Raw genomic sequence first — 23,477 nt, 5'->3', positions numbered from 1 at the left:
GGCTCCGAGTACCAAAGCACAGGGCTGGATGAAGGGACAGGGTTGGCCAAATTGCTCTGCTAGAGCTCCTCCCAGTCAAACCTTGAACACTATAGCAGGCACTAAGCTTTGGCAATTAAGATAGGAATTGTGTTCTTCCTTGGAGGAAGAACCACTTACAAGCCCAGGTCAGCAATCATTTCCTGTTGGGCTACAAATCAGGAAACAAATCACATCAGTCCTTGCTCCCTAAAGGGGATCGCCATCAAGTTCGCTTACTACTGACACCACTTCCCCATACATCTACCCTCATGTCCCTACCCTTATTCCCAGGCTAGAGGCATATGAAGCATTCCTCAGAGAGGCAGATTTGGCTCATGAACATCCAGTTGGTGACCCTCTAAACGATAACCAACCATTTATTTTTGTATGAGGTACTGACCTCTCTCCAAAACAGCATAAATGGATTACTAATGTGATCCATCAGCAGCCCAATATTATGGAGCAACTATTAACTGTAGAGGCACAAGCAATATCTATTTTATTTTTTATTTATTTTCACATTTCTATTCCACCCTTCCCGCAAGCGGGCTCAGGGCGGATCACAACCCATTAAAATACAGTAAAACTCATTTCCATAAAACATTTAAAAATATCATTAAAATAAAAACATATTTCTAATTATGCAGTCAGCATTACAAACTAAAACAGGATGGTGGACAGCCTTCGCAGGGAGGGTTAGATTTTATACACCCCTTGTTGTTTCTGGCCAGCGGAGGCCCAGACCTCAGCCATGCGCCTGGCGGAACAGCTCTGTCTTACAGGCCCAGAGAAAAGATAGTAGGTCTTGCTGGGCCCTAGTCTCAGTAGACAGAGTGCTCCATCAGGTGGGAACCAGGACTGAGAAGGCCCTGGCTCTGGTCAAGGCTAAGCGGGCCTCCTTGGGGCCAGGGACCACCAACAACTGTTTATCTCCTGATCGGAGTGTGCTCTGGGGAATATATGGGGAGAGACGATCCCGCAGATACGCTGGTCCCAGTTCGCGTAGGGCCTTATAGGTCAGTGCCAAAACCTTGAATCTGATCTGGTACTCCACAGGCAACCAGTGCAGCTTGCGTAATATTGGTGTTTTATGTGCCCCATTTGGCACTCTTGTAATATCACGCGCTGCTGCATTTTGTACCAGCTGTAATCTCTGGGTCAGGCTCAAGGGCAGCCCTATGTAGAGCGAGTTGCAGTCTAGAGATGACCGTTGCCTGGATCACTGTAGTTAAGTCATGGGTTGACAGGTACGGGACAAGTTGCCTGGTCTGCGCAGATGGAAAAAAGAGAACCTGATAACCACTGCGACCTGTGCCTCCATTTTCAGGGAGGCATCCAGAATCACCCCTAGGCTCCTAACCCTCGGAACTGTCACCAGCAGTGCCCCATCGAGGGCCGGAAGCCGGAGTCCCGAACCTAACCCCCCATGGCTCAAGTACAGGACCTCTGTCTTTGTCGGGTTCAATTTCAGCCGATTCTGTTTCAACCAGCCAGTCACAGCTGCAAAAGCACATTCCAGGACATCTGAGGCCGAGGCGGGCCAGCCGTCCATCATCAGATACAACTGGATGTCATCTGCATATTGATGGCACCTGAGTCCAAAACTTTGCACCAACTGGGCAAAGAGGCACATATAGACTTTAAACAGTAATGGGGAGAGTATTGCTCCCTGCGGGACCTTGCACACCAAAGGGTGGTGGGATGACAATTTCTCCTCAAGCACCACCCTCTGGCCCCAACCATGAAGAGACAAGCCACTGCAAGACCGTCCCTCGTATCCCCACATCGGCGAGGCAGTGAGTCAAAAGATCATAATTGACTGTATTGAATGCTGCTGATAGATCCAGTAATATCAGCAATGCCGAGCCGCCTCAGTCCAGATTTCTGCGAAGATCGTCTGTGAGGGCAACCAGCAACGTCTGCGTCCCGTCCCAACATCTCTGGGCAGAACCTGGACTGGAAGAGATCTAGGGCCGAGATATCAGGAAGCCCCGCAGCTGTTCCACCACTGCCTACTCAATCACCTTTTCCAGATACGGGAGGTTTGAGAACAGACAGTAAATGACCAGGTCAGTGGGGTCCAGAGATGGTTTTTTAAAAGAGGACTCACCATGGCTTCTTTTAATGGCCCTAGCATTGTAGCAGCAAAGACACCTGGTTTCTCCCTGCATGGAATACTCTTGGCCCAGCCTCTTAATTTCCAATTAAAGTTTCTTACAAAATGCTCTTGTCATCCAATGATCTGGCTTTTCCTTACTGCAACTGTCCAACTGACTTTGGGTTGTGGAGTTATGCACACAGGGGCCTCTCTCTCATAATCTTTACAGAACTGGGAAGTAAGGAGGTTTCTATGATCATACATCCTTGTACAAAATGACCTCAAGTCATCAATTAGCTAAAAACTGAAATTTAGCACATGTATCAAGTATATGAATTCTTCACAAGGGTAAATAAGAATTGTTATGAATAGCAACAAGCCAAGTTCTTAATCCAGAATGTTTGTCAACCATCCAGTTCGTCAATAAGGAAGGACGCTATGTTTATAGGAAATAGCAGTTGTGTGTCAATCTAACTAGTTTAGCACATCAAGGCTGAGCATGTTTCATAGTCACACAGTGCAAGTGCAGAATTAGATACTGTGTGCAAAACTTGCCACCTCAAGAACCACACGATATAACATGTTACAACAAATAAATGATCAGCTGGAGCCAAAAACAGCAACTGCATGATCATATCACCTGGTGCAAATACACGTCCTGACATCACAGGATAGTGCATCCTGGCCCACCCCACCCCCTCCACCAGCAAATAATGTGAGGAGAAGTGGGGGAAAGTACCCTGCCTTGACATCAGGATGTGGGTAACTCTGCTGTTACCAAAGGAAAAGTTAAACACACAGTTGTCTTTTTGGGCAGTAGTTGTGTATTTATCATGTAGTCTTGCCCTACCCCACTGGATGGCATTAGTGGGGGGAAAATACAGTGCCATGGTATCAGGACCTAGGCAAATTTGTCCTAGGCATTACAGAGAAGGGTAAGTAGGATCTTAGAGAGGAGACAAGTCCCTGTTTTCTCAGGTTATGTTAAGTAACGAGAAAGATATACCAACATGGGTGGGTGCCATTTTCAATGGCAGCTATGTGTTAACATAGGGTATACCTCCAGACTCAGATTTTATTTCTAAAACCAAGTTTACAAATCTAAATATTGAAAACAGATTTCAAATGATGAGGCCAACACCTCATGAAATTTTGCATGTGTGCATGAATCAGCACAATTTCCAGCGATCAGAGGTTTTGTTACCAGCCTTTCTGCAAGGCTGAAAGAGGGAGAATGAATGGCACAAACTAATACATTGAACAAATTCATGGAGTATGGGTCTATCAATGCTATTATCTATAACAGTTCAATGGAACCTTCATGACTGAAGGCTCCATGCCTCAATTGCTAGGTATTATTGACAAAAAAGACATTGCCAAAACTCTATGGACTTCCACAAATATCTGAATGGCAGAATATGGACTAGATGCACCTTGGTCTGGATTCAGCATGACAATTCTTACAATTTTATATGCCATTTTGCTAGACATGCACAATTAATATAAGTTACACAGTTTTACTTCTCTTGGTGCAGTTTTGATTTTTTTTAAGCAATATACCTAACACTGGCCTTATTCAAACCAAAAACATGCCTGTTGACCCAAGATTTTTGTAACTTTTCCCACAGACAGCAACACAAAGGATCAGACTAGCACTGTATTAATAATCACAAAACAGACCATAAAACATTCACCACCACCTCTCCAATAACAGGCTATGTATATACACATTCATATATTTACAACTACATACAGAAATTCAGGGTTGCTGCAATGTGAGAATTCTACCAGCCACTGCCTGCAATAGCGTTCATCCCAGCGTCAGGTTGCAGAGACGATTCTCATGAAACAGAGGAGATGGGGTTGTGAGGAGAACCCATTTGCGTCAGCACTTTATCTAGCCATTGCAATGGTCCATGGAGGTGGATCTCAATCCAGCACGGAGTGCTTGTAACATCCTGGCGATGATACTCTGCTCCCCAGCCCTAAAAAGAAATGATCCAAAAAAGTAATTATTTTGTCCTTCAGCTCATCAAGGGAAGTCTATTTCAGTTACATTTCAGTGTAGAAAATCCTGCTGCGTTAAAAAAAATAGGAAAACAATCAGAACAAAGTATAAAATGCTTCACTTCAAATCAGATTAGTTCATACCAAGAAGTTGAATGGAGGTGAACCTGCAACGAAGAAAAAACCATCAAGACCCAGAAGCGGTGTCTCTATTAGACAGCATTTAAGCTTGCATACATTGTTTTCCAGGTAAGGGGGCACTACAAAGAGCCGACTGCAGAGGATTTTTAGTACTGACCAAGAGCTGCTTCACACACGTTCTTGTTCATCACTACTCACTGAATCACCGCCGAGCGTGTTCATGGCCTTCTCTGAAAAGCACGGTGTTCTGAGCTTTTGCCAAGTAATACAAAAAAAACCTTTTCCAGTACTGTTTGAGTGGCAAATGCCCCCTGAGTTTATTCATGTAAGTCTTGTTGGTTTTACAGGAAATAGTTCTATGCATTCACTCTGAAGGAACAGTAAAAACTGTCACTCAGACAGCTCTTCTCCCATTTGGAGGCTTTGCATGGACCAGGAGCCAATTCCAACAACATCGGACTCTTCTGACACGCTGGTAATTGAAGTGCCGGGCCCCCTAGGCCGGGGACCAAGTGACCAAGTCACCCCCTAGGCCTCAGAGCTCGGTGCAAAGGTGCTCTTCATCCAAGGTAACTGCACTTGCACTACTGGGACACAACTTATGTAGGTAGAAAAGGTGAAAAGATTTTTATCTTTCCACTGCAGACCCCCTCACTTCTCTCCATGCTATTTGTGAGGTCCCCTGACCTTGAGCAGAATTCCACTTAGCTCATTTGGCTGAAGAGGAGCAAGGAGGCTGGAAAATCTTGTTCCTTGAGCTTTACTCCTCTTGCAGTACTTTGGATCCAACCCACTGTCAACCAGTAACTGTTTACTGCACAACTTTTGGCGGACAAGCACTCCGATTTAAACTGAGAAATCCACTTCAGCAAGAGAATTGTACTGCTGAATCTGTGCCACAAATGCTTTTGATTTAAAGAAAAACCCAACTCTTCATGCCACACCCATGTTTTGCTCTTAGTTTTCTTCACTGATTTGATAAATGAATGCATCCCCTCAAGAGGTGCCTGGCATCATCATAGCTGAGCAAACCTTCTGTTTGGTAAGCAAGTTCCAACACACCACAGCAAATCTAGAAAATGTCCATGCATGTACATACCTGTACCAGTGTTTTTTTCTTTAAAAAAAAAAAAAAGAGGCACTGGTACTCATGAAGTCCTCCCCTCTCAGCCCAAGTCCCACACGCCCAAGAAGTGCCGGAACTCTATTCCAGTGTATTCCTTCCTGTAACAAACACCCTGCCTACCACCTAGAAACACGCTTTATGCAGGTATTAAAACGGGCTGTAGTTCAAGAACGGCTGTGCCCACAATAAACCTATTAGTGACACAAGATTCTGTTCTTAAAAATGGTTTCGCCTCTTACATTTGTAACAGTGGAGTATAGGATAAAAACAGTTAAATGTTAAAACAGCCACATATAGCACACACATATATAGCACATCTGATGTTTCAGGCATGAAACAATGGCTGAACTAGCATCAGATGTCTTGTGAAATTCTGGTCTCGTTAAATGATTCTCCATCCCCCTCTGGTGGTGGTCTGAAAGCAGTTTCAGGAAAATTTTTGTTAGTATGTGTTCTGTATAAACCATACAGCACTAAAGTGCTTAGCCTGACTTTTTAAGACAGCAATTTGTGTTCTTCAAGCTCCTTATGGTGCAATTTTCTAGGATGGCAGAAGAAATCTTTCATTTCACATTTTCAAGTGAGTCCCAAAGGCTTAACAAAGAGACATGATATAATGAAAAATGTTGAGGTCTGTTCACAAAATTGGGCCCACAGGAGGGTGAGAGCATAGCCCAACAACACAAAAGCTGTGTCATATTGGCCCTGTGGGGCAACAACCGGGCCAGTGGCGGGTGTATGGGGAGAGCATGGGGGATGCTGTTGGATCAGTGTGATGTCTCTTCCCAGGAGAACACAGACGTGACATTTCAGCTCTCTAGTAATGAGTGGAAACTAGGGTTGCCACTGCCAAGCATGGCGACTGGCAGGAGTCATGGGGGCAGAAAGCCATTTAATTGTGATGCTGAGTCAGTCAAATGCCTTGGCCTTAAGAGAGAGATGCATTCCTGAGTTCAACTGAGTATGAAGCGGATTCTGGAACAGCTTGCCCAAGATTTAGAGATGGGCCTCTTTAACTATCAGTATCTTGAGGGAAGAATTAACATGCTTAAAATGAACATTATTCCACATATCATTTATGCCCTGAGAGGGCTCCCAGTACATTTTCTCCGAAGATTTTTTGCAAAAACCGATTCCTTGTTTAATAAATTTATTGTGGTCTCTCAGGCAGGCCTATCATATGAAAAATATATGAAAAATTTCATCTGCCAGCAGAAGAAAGGGGCTGTAATCTCCCTAATCCATACCAGTATCATTTAGCCTTACTTCTCTCTAACATGAAATATTGGACTCTAGCTCCTGAGCAGAAAACACCTGGGCTCACCTCAAAATGGCCCAGCTCTATTACCTGTGTAAGTGGGCAGCCTTGGGCTCTACCCACTTAAATCATCCTCTAGTGTATTCTCCTGTAACTGCAGCAACTAGATTGGTCCAGCAAATGGATGGTACTCCATTGACCCTTCTGTATTCCAATCCTTAGAAATTCTCCCTAGAATACTATCATTATAAAAAACCTTTTAAGAAGCCAAACAAAACACAATCTATGGTACCACCAGACTCAAATCCTGCTAAAATCTAGATCCCCCACAGTCCTAGTGGAACTTGTAAGTGAATACCCAAATCCACTTGTCCCAATAGCAAAATACACATAAACTAAACTGTGCTGGAAATACATTGTCTTGTGTACAGAGAAGGTAGAAGACACAGAATACCCGCAGGGGGCAGCAGGTCGGACAGTTAGATAGATAACAAGATGGGGTCCTTCTTTCTTCCTGTCCTTCTTGCATGTCTCCAGATTGGTATTCTTAGGCTACTTCCTGCTTCTTCCCAGAAGTCCCTCTCTCCCAGTTTAGTAAGGTAGTTAGTATCTATTCTGTTTCTCAGCTTTCTGTCAAAGTTGTAGTTCCTGAATAAACTCTCTTCATTCACTCCTTAATCAGACTCAAGATCATTCCTAAGATATACTATACCTTACAAGCTACACAAAATACATATTAAATCTTCTACTCAGGATTTGCATCTAAGGCTTATTCACCCCAAAACTCTTGAACAAGTACATTGGTATCCTGCTAGATTAACAGGGCAATCCTCATAACACTTTCTTGGGAGTCAGCCCCATTAAGTAGACTTCCGTAGGATTCTGAGTAAACCTGCTTAGGATTGCACTGTTAGCCATCTAGTCTTGCTGGAAGTGATGTCTGCTGGCACTGCCAGATGCCTACAACTAATCTGGTCACATGCTCTGGAGATGTCCCAAAACTGCATATCTGTGGCAAGATACTATATTTTGGATTAATTTTACATTATCTACCAAACTGTGCTTCACAGTTTATAATCAAATCCTAGGTTATATACCACCTTTAAGGGCACTTCCCAAGCATCACATGTTATGGGTTCAAAGGCCAATCTTGGTTGCCAATCATATTATCTTACAGCACTTGTATTGCTCCCTCTGTGGATGACTGGGTTAGTAACATGTTAAATCTCCGTATGTCAAAGAGAATTGCATACAACAAAAAATGCAAAGGTCCTGAGACCTTCATGTCCATGTTGCAAGGTTTCTTGTCTCTCTTTGAGCAGTGATGCCTCACCTTCTCCACTCCTTGCATAGCTAGATCCATATTACAGCTTCTCACCCCCACCCCCCATTCTCACTCTCCCTTTTTAAAAAAACCTCTATTCTCATTTGCCTGTGTGTGCAGCTCTTAGTTTCTTCTCTTTCTGATAGGCTATGCTTGGGGGAAGAGAGTAAGTGATACAGTTACATATGGTTTGTTTGTTGTTATATGTACTATCATATGCTGGAAAACCAAAAAAAAATCTTAATGGAAAAATCTTAAAGGGGAAAAAAAAACATGGCAAAGCAGAGGCCAAAAAAATTCTGGGCAAAATTCTTAGGGAAAGGACAAAGAGTTGTTTAAAACACGAACAATAACAAAATGTTAGATCTTCTGTAAAAATCTCATGATCACTATCTAGTATAGAAGATGAGTTTTGAAGGAGCAGCAAAGACCTGCAAAGTCCAACTACATTTTAAAAATCCAGTTCTTCACTCTCACTCTCACTTTCCTCCTTGAATAACATGCTAAGAGTTGGCTTGTTTACATCTGAATACAACATTTTTCTCATTGGTAAACTTGTAAAGAGCATCATGACATTGCAAATAAAGTTTACAAGACTTGTGGGAGTCTTTCTGGGAAAAAATATGATTTGAAAGCAGATTAGGTGACTATTTTCTGTCTGTTTTTTTTAATGCTGTATGTGACTTATCTTATTTGCGGGAGTTACTTGAACAGCCCATTCCTTGCCTGTTAGAAATCCTGCTAATTAGCCCCTTTGTTTCTTTTTTACGATTCATCTGGTAGGCTCTAAAGTCGAGGGGCTCTATGCTGATTGTTCTGAGCCGATTTTGTGCATTCCATTCCAAAGAAACTGTTTCAGCTGCTGTAGCACAAATCACTTGAACAAAGGATGGCTACACAGCATCCCATCCTGGCCAAGTGGATCCAGAGCTCTTCGACTGGCTACAAGCTAAGGCGGGTACAGATTTCTTCTGAATAGAGTTGAGCTACATTTTTATGGATTTCAGTTTTTGTGCTGAAGTTTGTATGTTCTATAAAGGAGAGCAATTTTTTTTGGCTCAAATCTTGCACTAATCACAGCTCAGATATAACTATAAAAGCCACAAAGGCTGATGTTCATATTTTGTAATTCAGATGAAACATGAAAATAGAATTCAGATGGAATATGAGAATAGAAGCATTTAATATCATAGCACTGCATGGAATCAACCCATAACTTCACCATCATTCCACAACAGAGACCAAGAATACCGCACATTTCATAATTGTTCCAAACATGTTTCTACTTGCATCAGTCAAGAAAAGAGAGACTGCACCAATGCAGAGTACAAGAGGGGGAAAAAAGAACTAGATGCTGTAGAGGAATAGTTTTATTAAAGATTATAGATCCCAACAAGTTTTGCTTAAAGCTTTTTCAAGGGATCTGATAAATCTAAAAATTATTAATTAATATTTTTAAAAGGTAATTTTAAAATGGTATAAAATAGACAAGACACTTTTAAAGTACAGGTCTGGGCATGTTGAAAAGAGCATATTGAAAAGAGCCATATAGTTCTTTTTAAGTCTATAATGCAGTGTCATTATGTATATACAGATACAAATCTCTGTGTATCTCTGTATATATATCATGATACTATATTAAAGAGAATAATATGGTTGTATGCTGTTTTTAACTTATCTTTTATACTTTAATGAGATGATTTTTAAAAATTCATTAATACAAGTGGAGGGGCATCTCATTTCCCCCTCCCCCACCATGTCCTCTTTCACTTTCCTGCCCTCCATAGCCTCTCCCCTTTACCTACTTCCTTCACTCCTCACCCACCTTTGTCTGCACCCCGTCTTCACCTTTCCCCCATCTCTCCCTGGCAGACAAAATACGTCTACAATGAGATTAATAATGCCATTTTACAGTTCAGTTTCATAATGGGAGAAGAGAAATCCTTACTTTCACAAAGCTCATCCGAATGGTACACATCTTGGTTAGCTCATATACCACCTCGAAGCCGTGATTAACTGACTGGGCAAGCAATTGGGCAAAGAGCTGGTTATTGAAAATCTTCAGGCTGCAGCCACTGGGGATCTTGCAGACAGTAGCCGGGTGGAAACCATGCTGATAGTTACAGTTGCGGCTCTGCACAAAAATGCTGCTGTCACTCACACACTCGGCATATACCTCTCCTCCAACATAATAGAGGTGAACACCTTCAAAGAGAAAGAAACAAAATGGAATTCTCTGCTGTCTTCACCCACAGGGTATTTGCCTTTTTTTTTTTTTAAATCAAACCGGTAGTTCCAAAGTATTTTATGTACGGTGCTTAATGTGTTGTAATGTGCTTTACAGAGCACACAAAAATTGTAGACCTTGTAAAAGGATTGCATCTACAAACCCAAACCTCATAATTAGTACAAGGATCCGACTGCAGAGTAGGTTATTAGCTGGGGCTTGACTTTCTACATCCTTGGTTTCAAACAACCTTGTTACTTGAATAAACGAAAGGACCCTTGCTTTCTGGATTGCTCCTAGTGGGTTTGCTCCTTATACTTTATTTATTTACTTCATTTATACCTGGTCTTCCTCCCCCTTGGTGACCCAAAGCAGCTTATACTGTTCTCCTCGTCTCCATTTTATCCTCTCAACAGCCCTGTGAGGTAGTTACGCTGCACGTGTATGACTGGCTCACAGACACCTAGCAAATTTTCATAGCAGAGTCAAGATGTGAGCCAGTGGCCTCCCAGCTCCTAGCGCTTACCTAATACCTTAAGCGCTAATATAGAAACCATTCTTGACTAGGCAACTTAGGCCTTCTCAAAAAAGTTTTATGTAAAGTTTTAATTTTCTAAACTAGGGCCTTGCTTGTGGCCTGGCTACTTTCAATGCTTATCCTTTCCCTCTGGTCTCTGCTCTTGATGTCCCTCCACCCCCCCCCACCCTTTCTGTCAAGCCTCCCCTTGAAGAACGCTGTGATATTACAGCACAAAGTGGGGAGGCTTAATGGCCAACAATGAGTGACATTTTCATTGACATTCTGGCAAGCCACAGGACCCTAAGTTCCTGGGCAACTCACTAAGTTATATATACTATACTCAATGGATAGTTGCAAAATCTCCTAGGTTACAGTATTCACTGTGGAGTAAACATTTCAAACATGTCCTAAACTATAGGGATAAATGGGGATAAAAATAAACAGATGTCAGGGTCAAATACTACTTCCAAGCACTGTTTCTTCTCATTACAATGACAAGCAGCGTAACAATAATATTACAACTGTAAACATCTCATAATGAGAAGTGTTTGCGCTTACCCTTTCCGATGTGTCTCCTGGTGTTCTCTATAGTAGAGTTCCTGTTTACATTGGAGAGCAGTCCAAGGCAGAACCTGTTCTTATTGTTTGAAGGATCTGTAAAGCCGTCTATAAGTATACTTCGAGAAGAGGCCTGAAAAGTCTCCCCTACTCGATTATTGAGTTCATAATAGGCTACTGAGCACCAGTGCTGCGGCTCTTCATAACAAACAGGTCGGAAGTCTAGAAGGACAACACAAAAACTGAAAGGCAATCCTGTTGTGATGTGGAAAAGAACAAGAATGTAGACTCTTCAGCAAAAAAGAACCATGTGGTGGATTATCAGAAGATGCCTCCATAGTAAATTCTAATTTTCCAGCTCAATCATTCCAGACTTTTTTTGTTATTTCTGATGACTTGCTGCTACAATGGTTGCTTGAAAATTTACCACATGGCTCCTGTAACCTGGGTTGGGCATCAGTGCTCGATTGCAGTTAACCCAAATATTCCCACCTTTCCACTTCTTGACAGCTGCCTAGAGGTCATTTCTCATGTGATCGTGCCTACAGATATTGCCTTCCTCATACGGTTCCAGATACTAGGATGCATCCAACCAACCACCAGTGCAAGTCACTGGGGGAAACATGCTTTCCCTACGTTCTGCTTTCTACAGCATTATCCAGCTAAATGCTAGCATAATGTACATTGATTTCTTCACGTCCCCCTTTTTCCAGCAATCCCTTTGACTCCCAGAGAGACGATGCATGGGTTTGCAGGACCCAGGTAGTCAGAAAGTCGTGCAAGACGGGAGGCTGCAGTGAGGAGGGAGAATTTAGCAAAATCAACCCTCCTCCTCCCTGTTCAGTAACTGAGCAGAAGTGTGTGCGTGGGGTGTGTGTGTGCAATTTCTGTTTGATTCTCCCTCTTCACTACTTCATCTCAGTCCATATGGCTTTTTGTCTGTATGGTTCCCACACCTCCAGGCATCATATTTATTTTGGGGGTGGGGGTGGGGGTGGGGAGGTCAAATGGGATTGTTGAGAGAAGAAGAACACAGAGAAACTCCACGTGCATTATGCTGGCATTTAGTTTGATACAACCCATTATTTTGTACAAAAAGGGAATTCTCATATCTACACGTTTCCTTTTCAGATATGATGGCATGCGGTTTAAAGCAGAAATGGATGTGAGTTTTTGCATTCCACAACCCACATCTGCATGTATTGTGTACAGAACATCATGGTAACTATGTCTGGCGCATCCATTTTACATAAACTGTGTGTAGTTTGGACCACCATAACCCAATAAGAGTGGTTCTGCTTACAAAACAGAAATTTCCCATCTCCTCCTTTTCACAGCGTTTCAACAGCAGCTGATGATTGGGGGGATCCTCCAGAATGGTGTGAGATGTAGCACGGGAGGGGGAGGGGCACAACTGAGGGGAGAAACCTGCAGAAATCAGGAACCTTGGCCCATGTGAGCAGAAACACTTTTCACGGATGTACTTGGGAATCCAGACTATGTATTAAGAGGAGGCACAGAAGGACAGTTAAGTAATTTATCTGTATCCCACCTTTTCCAGTGCTTAGGACATACCACAAAACCAGAGCAGGCTTAAATTGAGACTTTTTAGCTAAAGAAAAAAGTGGAGTAAGTGGGAAACAACTAAGTGATGTGGAGACCAAAACAAGTCATTCAATCTCTCAAAAATTTATCTCACTGCATCTTGCAGTGGAAGAGGAAAGGAACTATGTCTTCACATAATATGTAAAACACCGTATGTAATACACTGGGAAATCACTGCCACAGGATGTTGTAAGGACCAGTAGACCAGTCGGACAGATGACTTTTTAAAAGCATTATTAAATATGGTGCAATATTGTATTGTGAATTGGTTTTGGAAAGCGGTGTGTGAAATATCATGGGGTTTGCTGTTGAAAGAAATACGTCATATAGTGTACAATAGTACTTTTCTGCAAATAGTTCTATCAGAGAAAATGAGGCAAGTTTTCCAGAAACATCTGAATTGAAAATATTCTGATGCACTAATGTGTTTGAACTCTCTGATTTGATTTCATGCATGTGCATGTGTGTGCCTGTGTGTGTGTGACAGAGAGAGAGAGAGATCTTTAACAGATCTGATCAGGGCTTTTTTTCTGCGAAAAGAGGTGGTGGAACTCAGTGGGTTGCCCTTGGAGAAAATGGTCACATGGCTGGTGGCCCCGCCCTCTGATCTCCAGACAGAGGGGAGTTTAGATAGCACTCCGCACCGTGGTGCAGAGGGCAATCTAAACTCCCCTCCATTTGAAGATCAGGGGGTGGGACCACCAGCCATGTGACCATTTTCAAGAGGTTCTGGAACTCCGTTCCACCGCGTTCCAGCTGAAAAAAGCCCTGGATCTGATTCTTCAGAACAGGCACACGAGAAAAGCCTACAGCTTTGAAACTTCCCACTTTGAAATTTGTATGAAGTTATAAATTAATTTTGCACAACAATGCATTTACAGAAACAAACGACTGTCTTTAGTAATTGTGAGGGTGGGGGAATCAACAGAAATAATAGTAGTGGAAAAGTTTCTGCTTCACATTACTGGTCAGATATTATTTATTAGATATGGCTGGCAAAAGTGTAACCTTCATATTCAGAGCTGGAGCTTGGTCTGAGCCAGAGCGGGTAATTTTAAAAAAATCTTTCTGAAGAGAGGAAAGGGATACCAGAAGTTTAGGTGAAGAATACAAATGACAGGTTCATTGTCGTTTTACTACCTTGGGTTCATTACCCACTGAATAACTGGCATGTTTGATCTGTGCTGTGAACTGAGAAACAGCTAGCATCAAAGTCTTCAAACCACTTCATACAGTGCAGTCCTACCACCACTCTTCCACACCCTATTGCAACCTACCAGAGTAGAGGGGAGGGGGATTTCTACAAGAAGTTCTAAATCAAAACGAAACAAACTATCTCAAAGTTGGAGCCCTGGAAGCACATAACAAACGATTAGCTGCAGCAACAGCTTTAATCAACTGAGAGCAATCCTACCAATAGTCCAGGCAAGGCAGTAGATCGACACAAATAACCTTTTGGAGTAAGTGATTTGAAGGTTTCAGCAAGATGTAACTTTTGTGGTTGTTTTTCAGGATCATCACTGTTAAAGATTTCAGGCATTTCAATCAATGGACTATCAATACGCATTGCCCACGTCTTTCCCCTAGAAAGCAATACAAGTATTTACATACTCTCGTGTTCTTCATCTGCAGATTTACCTCCATTGGGCAAAGACAGCACTAACTGGCTGTCTGCGGGTGGATGCAATGGACGCCCACTGTGGTTTCTGAGTGTTTCTCTTGCATGATAAGGTGGAGGTGGTGTTTCAACTGGGAAGAAAAAGAAAAAGACACCAGATTTGACATTTCATTGACAGACTAGCACGTTCACTGGAGAAGGGCTAAAAACAAAGCATTATTTCTTCTACTTTTCCTTATTGTCCAGGCTATGACTGATTCAGCTAAAGCACTGGGTGGAATCTATCTGTGGAGTTTGATTCTCCGAGGTTGTTGTGAGTTTATTTTTTAGTTTATTTTTTAAACTGACAGCATGGGGCCAAAATATTTAAATGAATCATAGAATCATGGGGTTGGAAGAGACCTCCAGGATCATCTAGTCCAACCCCCTGCACAGTGCAGGAGATTCACAACTACCCCCCCCCACACACACACACATGCCCAGAAGATGGCAAAACACCGTCAGGATCCATAGCCAAACTGGGGGTGTAAATATATAGTGGCAAAATGGCATTTCCAAATATGAATTCATCTGCATCCTCACCTATCAGAGGTGATAAAAGGAAAAAAAATTAGAGCTAACTGACAAATTATAAATTCACAAGTCTCCAGAACCAGATGGCATTCACTATGGACTTTGGACTATGGCCCAGAGCCAAATGAGACATGACAGCATCCACAGGTCTGACCACTGCGATTTAAAAATGCCATGATGGCCTGATCCTGATCAGGCCCACAGCAAGGCAGGCTGAGGAACCCTTGTTCCTCCTCCCCACACGCATGGCTTTTCAGGTGCCAAAATGGACACACACACACATGACTGTTTCAGCATTTGAAAAGGTGGGAAGGAGGAAACAAGAGTGCCTCAGCCTACTGCGCTTTGTCCTCACAGAATTTTTAAATTGCTTTAAAATGGCAGCAGCAGCAGCCACCAGTTGGACCTAAGGACACTGTCATGTCATGGCTAATTTGGCCCTCAGTGACAGAGTACATGCTTTCTATGCAAAAGATCCCAGGTTCATTCCCCAACCTCTCCAGTTAAAAGGAGGTGAAGTAAAAGGGACAGGTAAAAGTATGGGGTGATGTGAAAAGCTCTGTCCGACCCCTTGGAGAGCTGCTGCCAGCCACTGTAGACAATACTGAACTTGCTAGACAAACAGCCTGACTATAAGGTAGCTTCCTGTACTCATAGTTGTAAGAGCTATTGTAGCATAGTGATTAAGTAGCTGGGCTGCAAGTTAGCACTCTGCTGGTTCAAATCCCAGTCTTGCCACGAGCTCCATAGGTGAGTAAGCTGCTTCAGCTCCTCAGCTGAATAATAACTCTGACTTTGTTCACCACTCTTAAGTGCAGTTTTGAAATTATTATTATTCGAATCACAATCAACAATAAGCAGAGGTCACGTTATTATTGACTGGCCTTGCTAAGCTGATACAAGTTTCCACCGGAGACCTAGGTATCAACCAGATATCGGTGTAATATGTATGAACACTGTCCCAAGTAGCACCATCTTTTGCAGTTCTGTAGGTGTTATGTCAGAAATCTGCAGTTTTTCCATATGAACTGCAAAGTTTTTCGAGATGGTTCCAAGTGCCTCGATCCCAATGGAGACTACTGTTGCATTCTTCTTCCATAGTTGGGTGGTTTCTATTGCCAGATCTCTATATTTAATCATTTTTTCTTGTTATTTTTCTTCGATTCTGGCATCCCCAGGAATTGCAATGTCGATTATCGAGACTTTTCGATTTTCCATGACTGTTATGTCTGGTGTATTATGTTCAAGGTGTCGATCAGTTTGAATTCTGAAATCCCACAAGATCTTGATTTGTTCATTTTCTAGCACCTTTTCCACCTGATGTTCCCGTGAATTCTTTGATAATGGCAAGTTATACTTTTTACACGATTACCAATGTATCAGCTTTGCAACCCTGTCATGTCTAGCTTTGTAGTCTGTCTGTGCAATGTTGCTGCATTCAGAGATAAGGTGGGACATAGTTTCATCTTTTTCCTGGCAAAGTCAACATTTTGGATTTTCACTGATTTTCTGAGTTTTGGCTTTCATAACATTTGTTTGCAATGCTCGTTCTTGTGGTGCAAAGATCAGACATTAAGTTTCTTTCTTGATTGTACCCATCTTCAACCATGCCCAAGCTAAGCTGTTGTCACTTTTTCCTTCAATATTTTTTAAATGTTGTCCAGCCTTTTAATCTATTCTCATACTGTTTCTTCTTGTATTCCGCCTTTGTTTTGGTTGTTTTTAATATGTTCTCTGTTTTCACAGCCTAAAGAAATTTTTCTGTACTTCTTCTGATGTAATCATTCAGGCCTCTCTTTTCTTCTTCCACTACCTGATGTAACAGTCCTCTTCCAACAATTTTTCATGGTAAATATAGCCTGTCAACATCACTTTTTAGGTGTAAAGAGTGGTGCATGTTCATTAGTTTTTGCGTTTTTCAATCCATTTTTTCTATATCACTTTGTGTCCAATCTTTTATTCCAACTGGATATCTGATCACTGGAATTGCCCATGTATTTATGGCCTTGATTGTATTTCCACCATTTAATTTTGATTTCAGAATTTTTTGTACTCTCTTGATATATTCTTTCTGAGTCAGTTCTTTTACTTTCACATGTAGGATGTTATCTAATTCTAATATTCCAAGATATTTGTAATTTTCATTGTTTGGTAAAGTTTTCATAATGTCGCCATTTTCAAGTTCTATTCCATCAATATTTTTTTACTTTTCCACGCTGCATGGAGAGTACTGCACATTTGTCTAAGCCAAATTTCATTTGAATATCATCACTGTACATTTTCACTGTATTAAACAATGATTCAAGTTCAGTGGGACTCTTTGCATACAATTTCAAATCATCCATGTACAGGAGATGGTTTTTCTTAGCCTGATCAGAAATATAATAACCCATTTTTGTTTTCTCTAGGACCATTGTCAAGGGGATTAATGAGATGTTGAATAATAAAGGCGACAAGGAGTCCCCTGGAAATATACCTCTTTTGATACAAACTTCCCCAGTTTCTTCACCACAGGCCATTAACATGGTTTTAATGTTAATGTTGTTGTTGTTATTATTATTATTATTATTTTCCATTTTCACATATTTTCCTTAAGGAACAGCTTGATTTTTTCACTAATTCCAAAAATTTCCAGGCAGGTATTAATCTAACTGTGTAGCAGTGAATCAAATGCTTTTTTGTAGTCAATCCATGCCATATTCAAATCTGTCTTTCTTCTTGAATTTTTCAGTACCATTTTGTCTATTAGCAGTTGATCTTTACTGCCTCTTGACTTTTTAAAATTGCCTTTCTGTTCAATAGGGTACATATTGTTTTCCATTAAATAATCATATACTGATGCTGCTAATATCCTTGTGAAAAGTTTGAATGTTGTTGGAAGGCATGTGATTGGGTGGTAATTGCCAGGTGCACTGCTTTTTCCTTCATCCTTCACAATCAGAAATGTGCGGCCTTTTGTGAGCCATTCTTCACTGGTAGAATTTTGAAGCATTTCATTGAATTGCACTGCCATATGTTGATGAAAACTTGTTAGATGCTTTAGCCAAACCCCATGCAATTCATCTGGCCCAGGTGCACTCCAGTTCTTCACATTCTTTTTTTTTTTTTTATAAATTTTTTTATTTTTCATAACTACAAAACACTACACCAGACTATCACAAGGAAAGGGGAGAGGGAAAGGACAAAGGGGAGTGGAAAAAGAAAAAGGGGGGGGAATGAACTACAAACACTAAACACTACACTTCAATGTTTCCCTTCATACTGTCATAATACAAAAATAGCTCCATAGAATAATGATGGAGTGGTTAATCATACAGAAAATAAACATTTCAAATTCTGATTAAACTTTCCTCCCCCTTCTAGGTCCCGGACGCAATTCTCTCTGTGCAACTGCTGTTGCGATGCTCTCCTCCTCCCCCCCCCCTCCGGCTCCTCCTTTTCTTCATTCTTGGTGCAGCAGAGTTCTGGGTTTTTATTCTCAAAATCCTTTTGTTGATCTTCTGATAATATCTTATAGGCCTGATCTTTATATCTGAACCATATTCCTTCCGGGAATAACCATTTGTACTTTATTTCATGGTCCCTCAGAAGAGCTGCAAACTTTTTATATTTAAAACGCCGTTTCAGGACTAGAAATGGAACGTCCTTCAAAATCTTGACTTTCAAACCCATAAAGTCCAAATCCGCATTGTATGAGTTATATAGGATGGTGTCCCGAATCTTTTTAGTTGAAAAGTCAATAATGATCTCACGAGGCAACTGTCGCTTTGTTGCATATTTTGAAGAAGCCCGATGGACCTCCAAAATGGCGCTTTTAACCTCTTCTTTAGTCGTCCTCGCGGGTGTCGCCAGTAGTTCCGAGACCAAATCCCACAGATCCTCATTTTCCTCCTCTTTCACGTTTTGGAGACGCAAAATTGTCTGCGTTCGTTCCACCTGTAGCCCGATCAGTTGGTTCTCCACCAACTTCAGCTCCTTTTTTGTAGCCTTCACAAGTGACGCACTTTCCAGAGCAGACTTTTCTGCCCCCCCGCTGCTGCCTTAATGGTTTTCACCTCGCTTTCAATTAAGCCCACCCTTTGATCAGTTTCGTTCAGCTTGTCAACAAAGGGTTTTATGGCTTCCACCACCGCCCTGCGCACCAACTCTTCGAGCGACTCCCCTTTCTGCAAGGTGGCCGAGATTGACTTACCGAGAGCGGGACTTTGCTTCTTTGCTGCCATTTTGGGGGGGGGGCGCCAACAAAATTCTGGAACTCCACGAAGGGGAAGAGCGAGTCTTCTTCAGATCAACCTCTCCTTCACAAACGCTTGTAGAACAGAAGGGATTCGCTTGTTTACAGGCTTCCGCCTGTTTCTTTTACTTGCCGTTTCTCGTTGCCCGGCGGCACTCGAGGCGCCGCGCACATTTGCCGGCCTCCATAGGGACAAACGGGCAATTCCCCCCCGCATTGATTTCGGGGAGTTCTTCCCGCCGCGTCCCGGACCCTGGCTCCCTCCCTGGGAGTCCTGGGGGCTAATCCTTACGGATCAGCCGCCCGGTCAGGGTGCCCGGTCGTTTCCTCCCGGACCAGCCGAGAGGAGCGTCCGGCATGGCTGAGAAAACGAAAACGAATCCCAGTTCTTCACATTCTTCGCTTGTCTGGCAACCATTTCAGTTGTTATTACCACATCATTCATCCGTTTCCCTTTAAATTCTTTACTAATGTCTTTAATCCATGGGGTGTTTCTGTTATGCTCTATTATTATTGTTATTAAAAACTGAAATGTGAAATTTCAACAAAAATGTACAACATAACTAAAACCAGAATCTTGGTTAAATAAGGGTAGTCAATGTAACTAGAGCTTATTAAGAAAAGAATTCCTGAGGGATGAAGAATTATGGAAATTACAGATAAATTGACAGAAAGTATTATTGAAGGTAGTACACTGAAGAATAAGCATGCTGAGAGTGAATCTGCCTGGCTTCTGCAAACAGAAGTTCTGTCTTACTAACCTTTTAGAATTCTTTGAGAGTGTCAAAAAGCATGACAATAAGAATTCTTGAAAGATATTACGGGTTGGATTTTCCAAAAATCATTTGATAAATATCCTCAACAAAGTCTCTTTTTTTTGGTGCTACACCTCTGAAGATGCCAGCCACAGCTGCTGGCGAAACGTCAGGAACTACAATGCCAAGACCACGGCAATACAGCCCGGAAAACCCACAACAACCATCTCTTAAATAATTTTATGCAGAAAGAGAATAGGTCCTCTTACGCATAAGTAAGTAGAGATGGGCACGAAATGGAAAAAAAAATGAACCATGTGGTTTGTGGTTCATCGCATTTCACAAACCATGAACCATGAACTTTACGAACCTGCCCTGGTTCACGAACCAGTTCATTTAGTTCGTGAAAACATCACATCCAGGTCAGCAAATAGTCACTTCTGGGTCAGCAGAAGGTCTGCAGGAATTCCATTCCCTGTTGCCTAGGAAACTGATTGATCGGCGCTAAGCTGTCTGCAGTGATGAACCAAACAACAAACCAAACGAACCAGCGTAAAGTTCATGGCAGTTTGTCAGAAATGGGCTCTGACGAACCACTAGTCCATGAATCACAAACCAGCCTGGTTCGTCATGAACTTTGGTTTGTATTTCAATTCGTGTCCATCTCTAGTAAGAAGTTATAGAATAGAAAACAAAAGATAGGTATAAGATTACATTTTTCACAATGGAGGAAAGTAAGTTGTGGAACTATATCTGGGACAAGTATAATTTAATATATTCAAAAATGATTATGAGATAGTCAAAATATGTGCATGACATCAAATCTTCAGGATAATGATATCCAAAACAGACATTGTGGTACTCCAGAAGATATCTTCATACCAGATGAATCGACAAAAAACTGCAAACTCAGTTTTGGAAGCATTAAGATTGGGAATAAAAATAAAACTTCCAGTATCACAATGGTCTATGAAATGGCTTCATCTGAAATTCTGTGTACAGTCCTGGTCCCTCTATCTCAAAAAAAAAATGCAGCTGGAATATTGCTGCTGGGAAAAGGTAGCAATCAAAATTATGCACCTTTCTTATGAAGAAAGCAAAGTGTCTGGAGGTTCTTAGTTTAGGGGAAAAGATGACAGGGTTAGATGATTTTTTAAAAACCATGATTGGTGTAGAAAGAGAGCTGAGGGAGAGAGATTCCTTTATCATATACCCAAGGAAACTGACTGGTAGTTGATTTAGGACACACAAAAAAGTACCATTTCATACAGGGTGTTGCATAGACTTTACTACCATAGTATTGATTGGCTTTAAAAGTGTGGTTACACAAATCTCTACATGCACACACACACAAAGTATAGACAATTATGTCTATTTGATAAAAGAGTTTCAGTGTCTTGATGTTTCCCTAGGCTGCTTAAATCTCTGAGAGCCCTGTTTGCCTGCAACTATCCCCGGTGGAAGCTGGGGTCAGGTAGCCGGCTCAAGGTTGACTCAGCCTTCCATCCTTCCGAGGTCGGTAAAATGAGCACCCAGTTTCCTGGGGGTAAAGTGTAGATGACTGGGGAAGGCAATGGCAAACCACCCCATAAAAGGTCTGCCAAGAAAATGTCGTGATGCAATATCCCCCCATGGGTCAGTAATGACTCGTTACTTGCACAGTACCTTTACCTTTACCTATCATAGTAATACTATTGTCATGTGCTTGGTGCATTGGATTAACATGAACAAAATAAAAAGGCGGCTTTCTTTATTGAAAATTCTGCAAATTTCCCTGTTCTCTAGGAAAATCACTGAGCTCTGGAAAAGGTGTTGAGAGTCTGAGGCTATCTCATACCTGTGACTTGATAAGGACTTCCTGGTGCAGAAGAACTTCCTGGAGAATCAGGGTAGCTTGCGCTGCTGGGTGACTGAGAAAACACATTGGGTGATGCTGGAAAGGGAGTGCAGGGAAGCTGCTGGAAAGAATCAGGATAGGTTGCATTGTGAGGCATCAGAGGCTCACTGTGAAGGGACGTGTTCCGGAATTTGGCAAGGAGGCTGAGGTGTGGGTTAAACTCACTGTGTCTTGGAACCAGCACTGGAGGCAACACTAGAACAAGAAAAAGAAATAACTGTTTTAGAAGGAGCTGTTAAAAGCCAGGCTTTTTCTTAGCGCTGGCATTTATCCACATCATCCTTGTTACACTTTTCCTGGAATGTTGACACCAATATGTTAGCTCAAAGTAAATAAACTGTAAATGCATGTAAGAAATTCCACAAGAAGAGACATGTGAACTCACAGATTCTCCATTCCCCCCCCCCCCCAGACAGTATCTTCTCTTTGCCGGGTGTCGCTTCTTCATTCTATCCCCATACCTATCTTCGTGTTTCCAGACCCCTTCACTCCCTCCTCAGGTATCTCTCTCAGACAGACACGGGCATGAAATCTATTGTGAGGAAGCTGCTCAGCAGCCCAAAAATCTTTCCTATGAATAGAACCACCAGAAACCAATGGACCTCTTACCCTTGAATGGTTTTAGGGCATAAGTGATATCACTACTGCAGCAGCCTGTTCAGTGCAGCAGCCCAGAGGCTGAAGACACCTGCAGAAGCCACTGTCACCAGCCCAAATTACTATTAAAGTTTGTATCCCTTACAGCTAAAATGAAAAGTATAAAAAGACTTCAGACTTCTTCTTTCCCAGCTATCATATGTTACACAGTTGTCCTATAAGAGGGGTGGCCAAACTGTGGCTTGGGTGGCTCTTCTAGACATATTGTGCGGCTCCCAGAGGTCTCCGAGTATCGCTGTGGCCATACATTTTATTTTAGTCTAGTTTATTTCCCTCCCTCCCTTTCCTTCTTTCTTTCTATGTCTTTCCTCCCTTTTCCTTTATTCCTTCCTTCTTTCTTTCCATGTCTTTCATATGTTCAATAAAAATGTTGGGGTTGCCAGGTCTGACTCAGAAAATATCTGGGGACTTTGGGGGTCAAGCCTAGCAAGGATGTGATGTCACTTTTGTGATGTCACTTCAGAGTCAAAGGTCAGGTGATGGCTCTTCCCAAGCTCCACCACTTCCAATGTTGTCACTTCCAGCATACTACACCAAAACCCCACCCCTTTCAGGACACTCCCTCAAACCCACTTCCTCATCTGAAGTCACTTCAATGCATCATGTCTTGTGACTCTCAAACATCTGATGTATATTCTATGTGGCTCTTACATTAAGCAAGTTTGGCCACCTCTATCCTATAAGAAGCTTTGAGATGACAAAATATCAGGGTGTTCTTTAATTTTTCCATCCAATAGTAATCAATTAAGGGAAAATGTATGCACATATATTAATTACAAAAATGCAGTTATTTCCCAGATAGGAACTTATGTTATACTTCAACAGAAGATTTTAACAAAAGACTTGATGCAAGCTCCA

General features: G+C 41.9%; 1 protein-coding gene across 1 annotated transcript in view; it reads right to left on the bottom strand.

Moving 5' to 3' along the window:
- Positions 1-514: 514 nt before the first annotated feature.
- The window catches only part of SMAD9 (SMAD family member 9), a 54,866-nt gene continuing 31,903 nt past the window's right edge, over positions 515-23,477 (bottom strand). The window contains exons 3-7 of the mRNA XM_054974341.1: positions 21,903-22,157; positions 14,524-14,634; positions 11,281-11,502; positions 9,924-10,180; positions 515-4,104 (exon numbers count right to left, since the gene is read on the bottom strand). Of these exons, the coding sequence (XP_054830316.1) occupies positions 3,961-4,104; positions 9,924-10,180; positions 11,281-11,502; positions 14,524-14,634; positions 21,903-22,157 (989 nt within the window). The 3' untranslated portion in view covers positions 515-3,960. The remainder of the gene's footprint in view (positions 4,105-9,923; positions 10,181-11,280; positions 11,503-14,523; positions 14,635-21,902; positions 22,158-23,477) is intronic.

Source organism: Eublepharis macularius, chromosome 3 (assembly GCF_028583425.1).
Source record: "Eublepharis macularius isolate TG4126 chromosome 3, MPM_Emac_v1.0, whole genome shotgun sequence".
NCBI lineage: Eukaryota > Metazoa > Chordata > Lepidosauria > Squamata > Eublepharidae > Eublepharis > Eublepharis macularius.
This window is presented reverse-complemented; position numbering and strand designations above follow the sequence as displayed.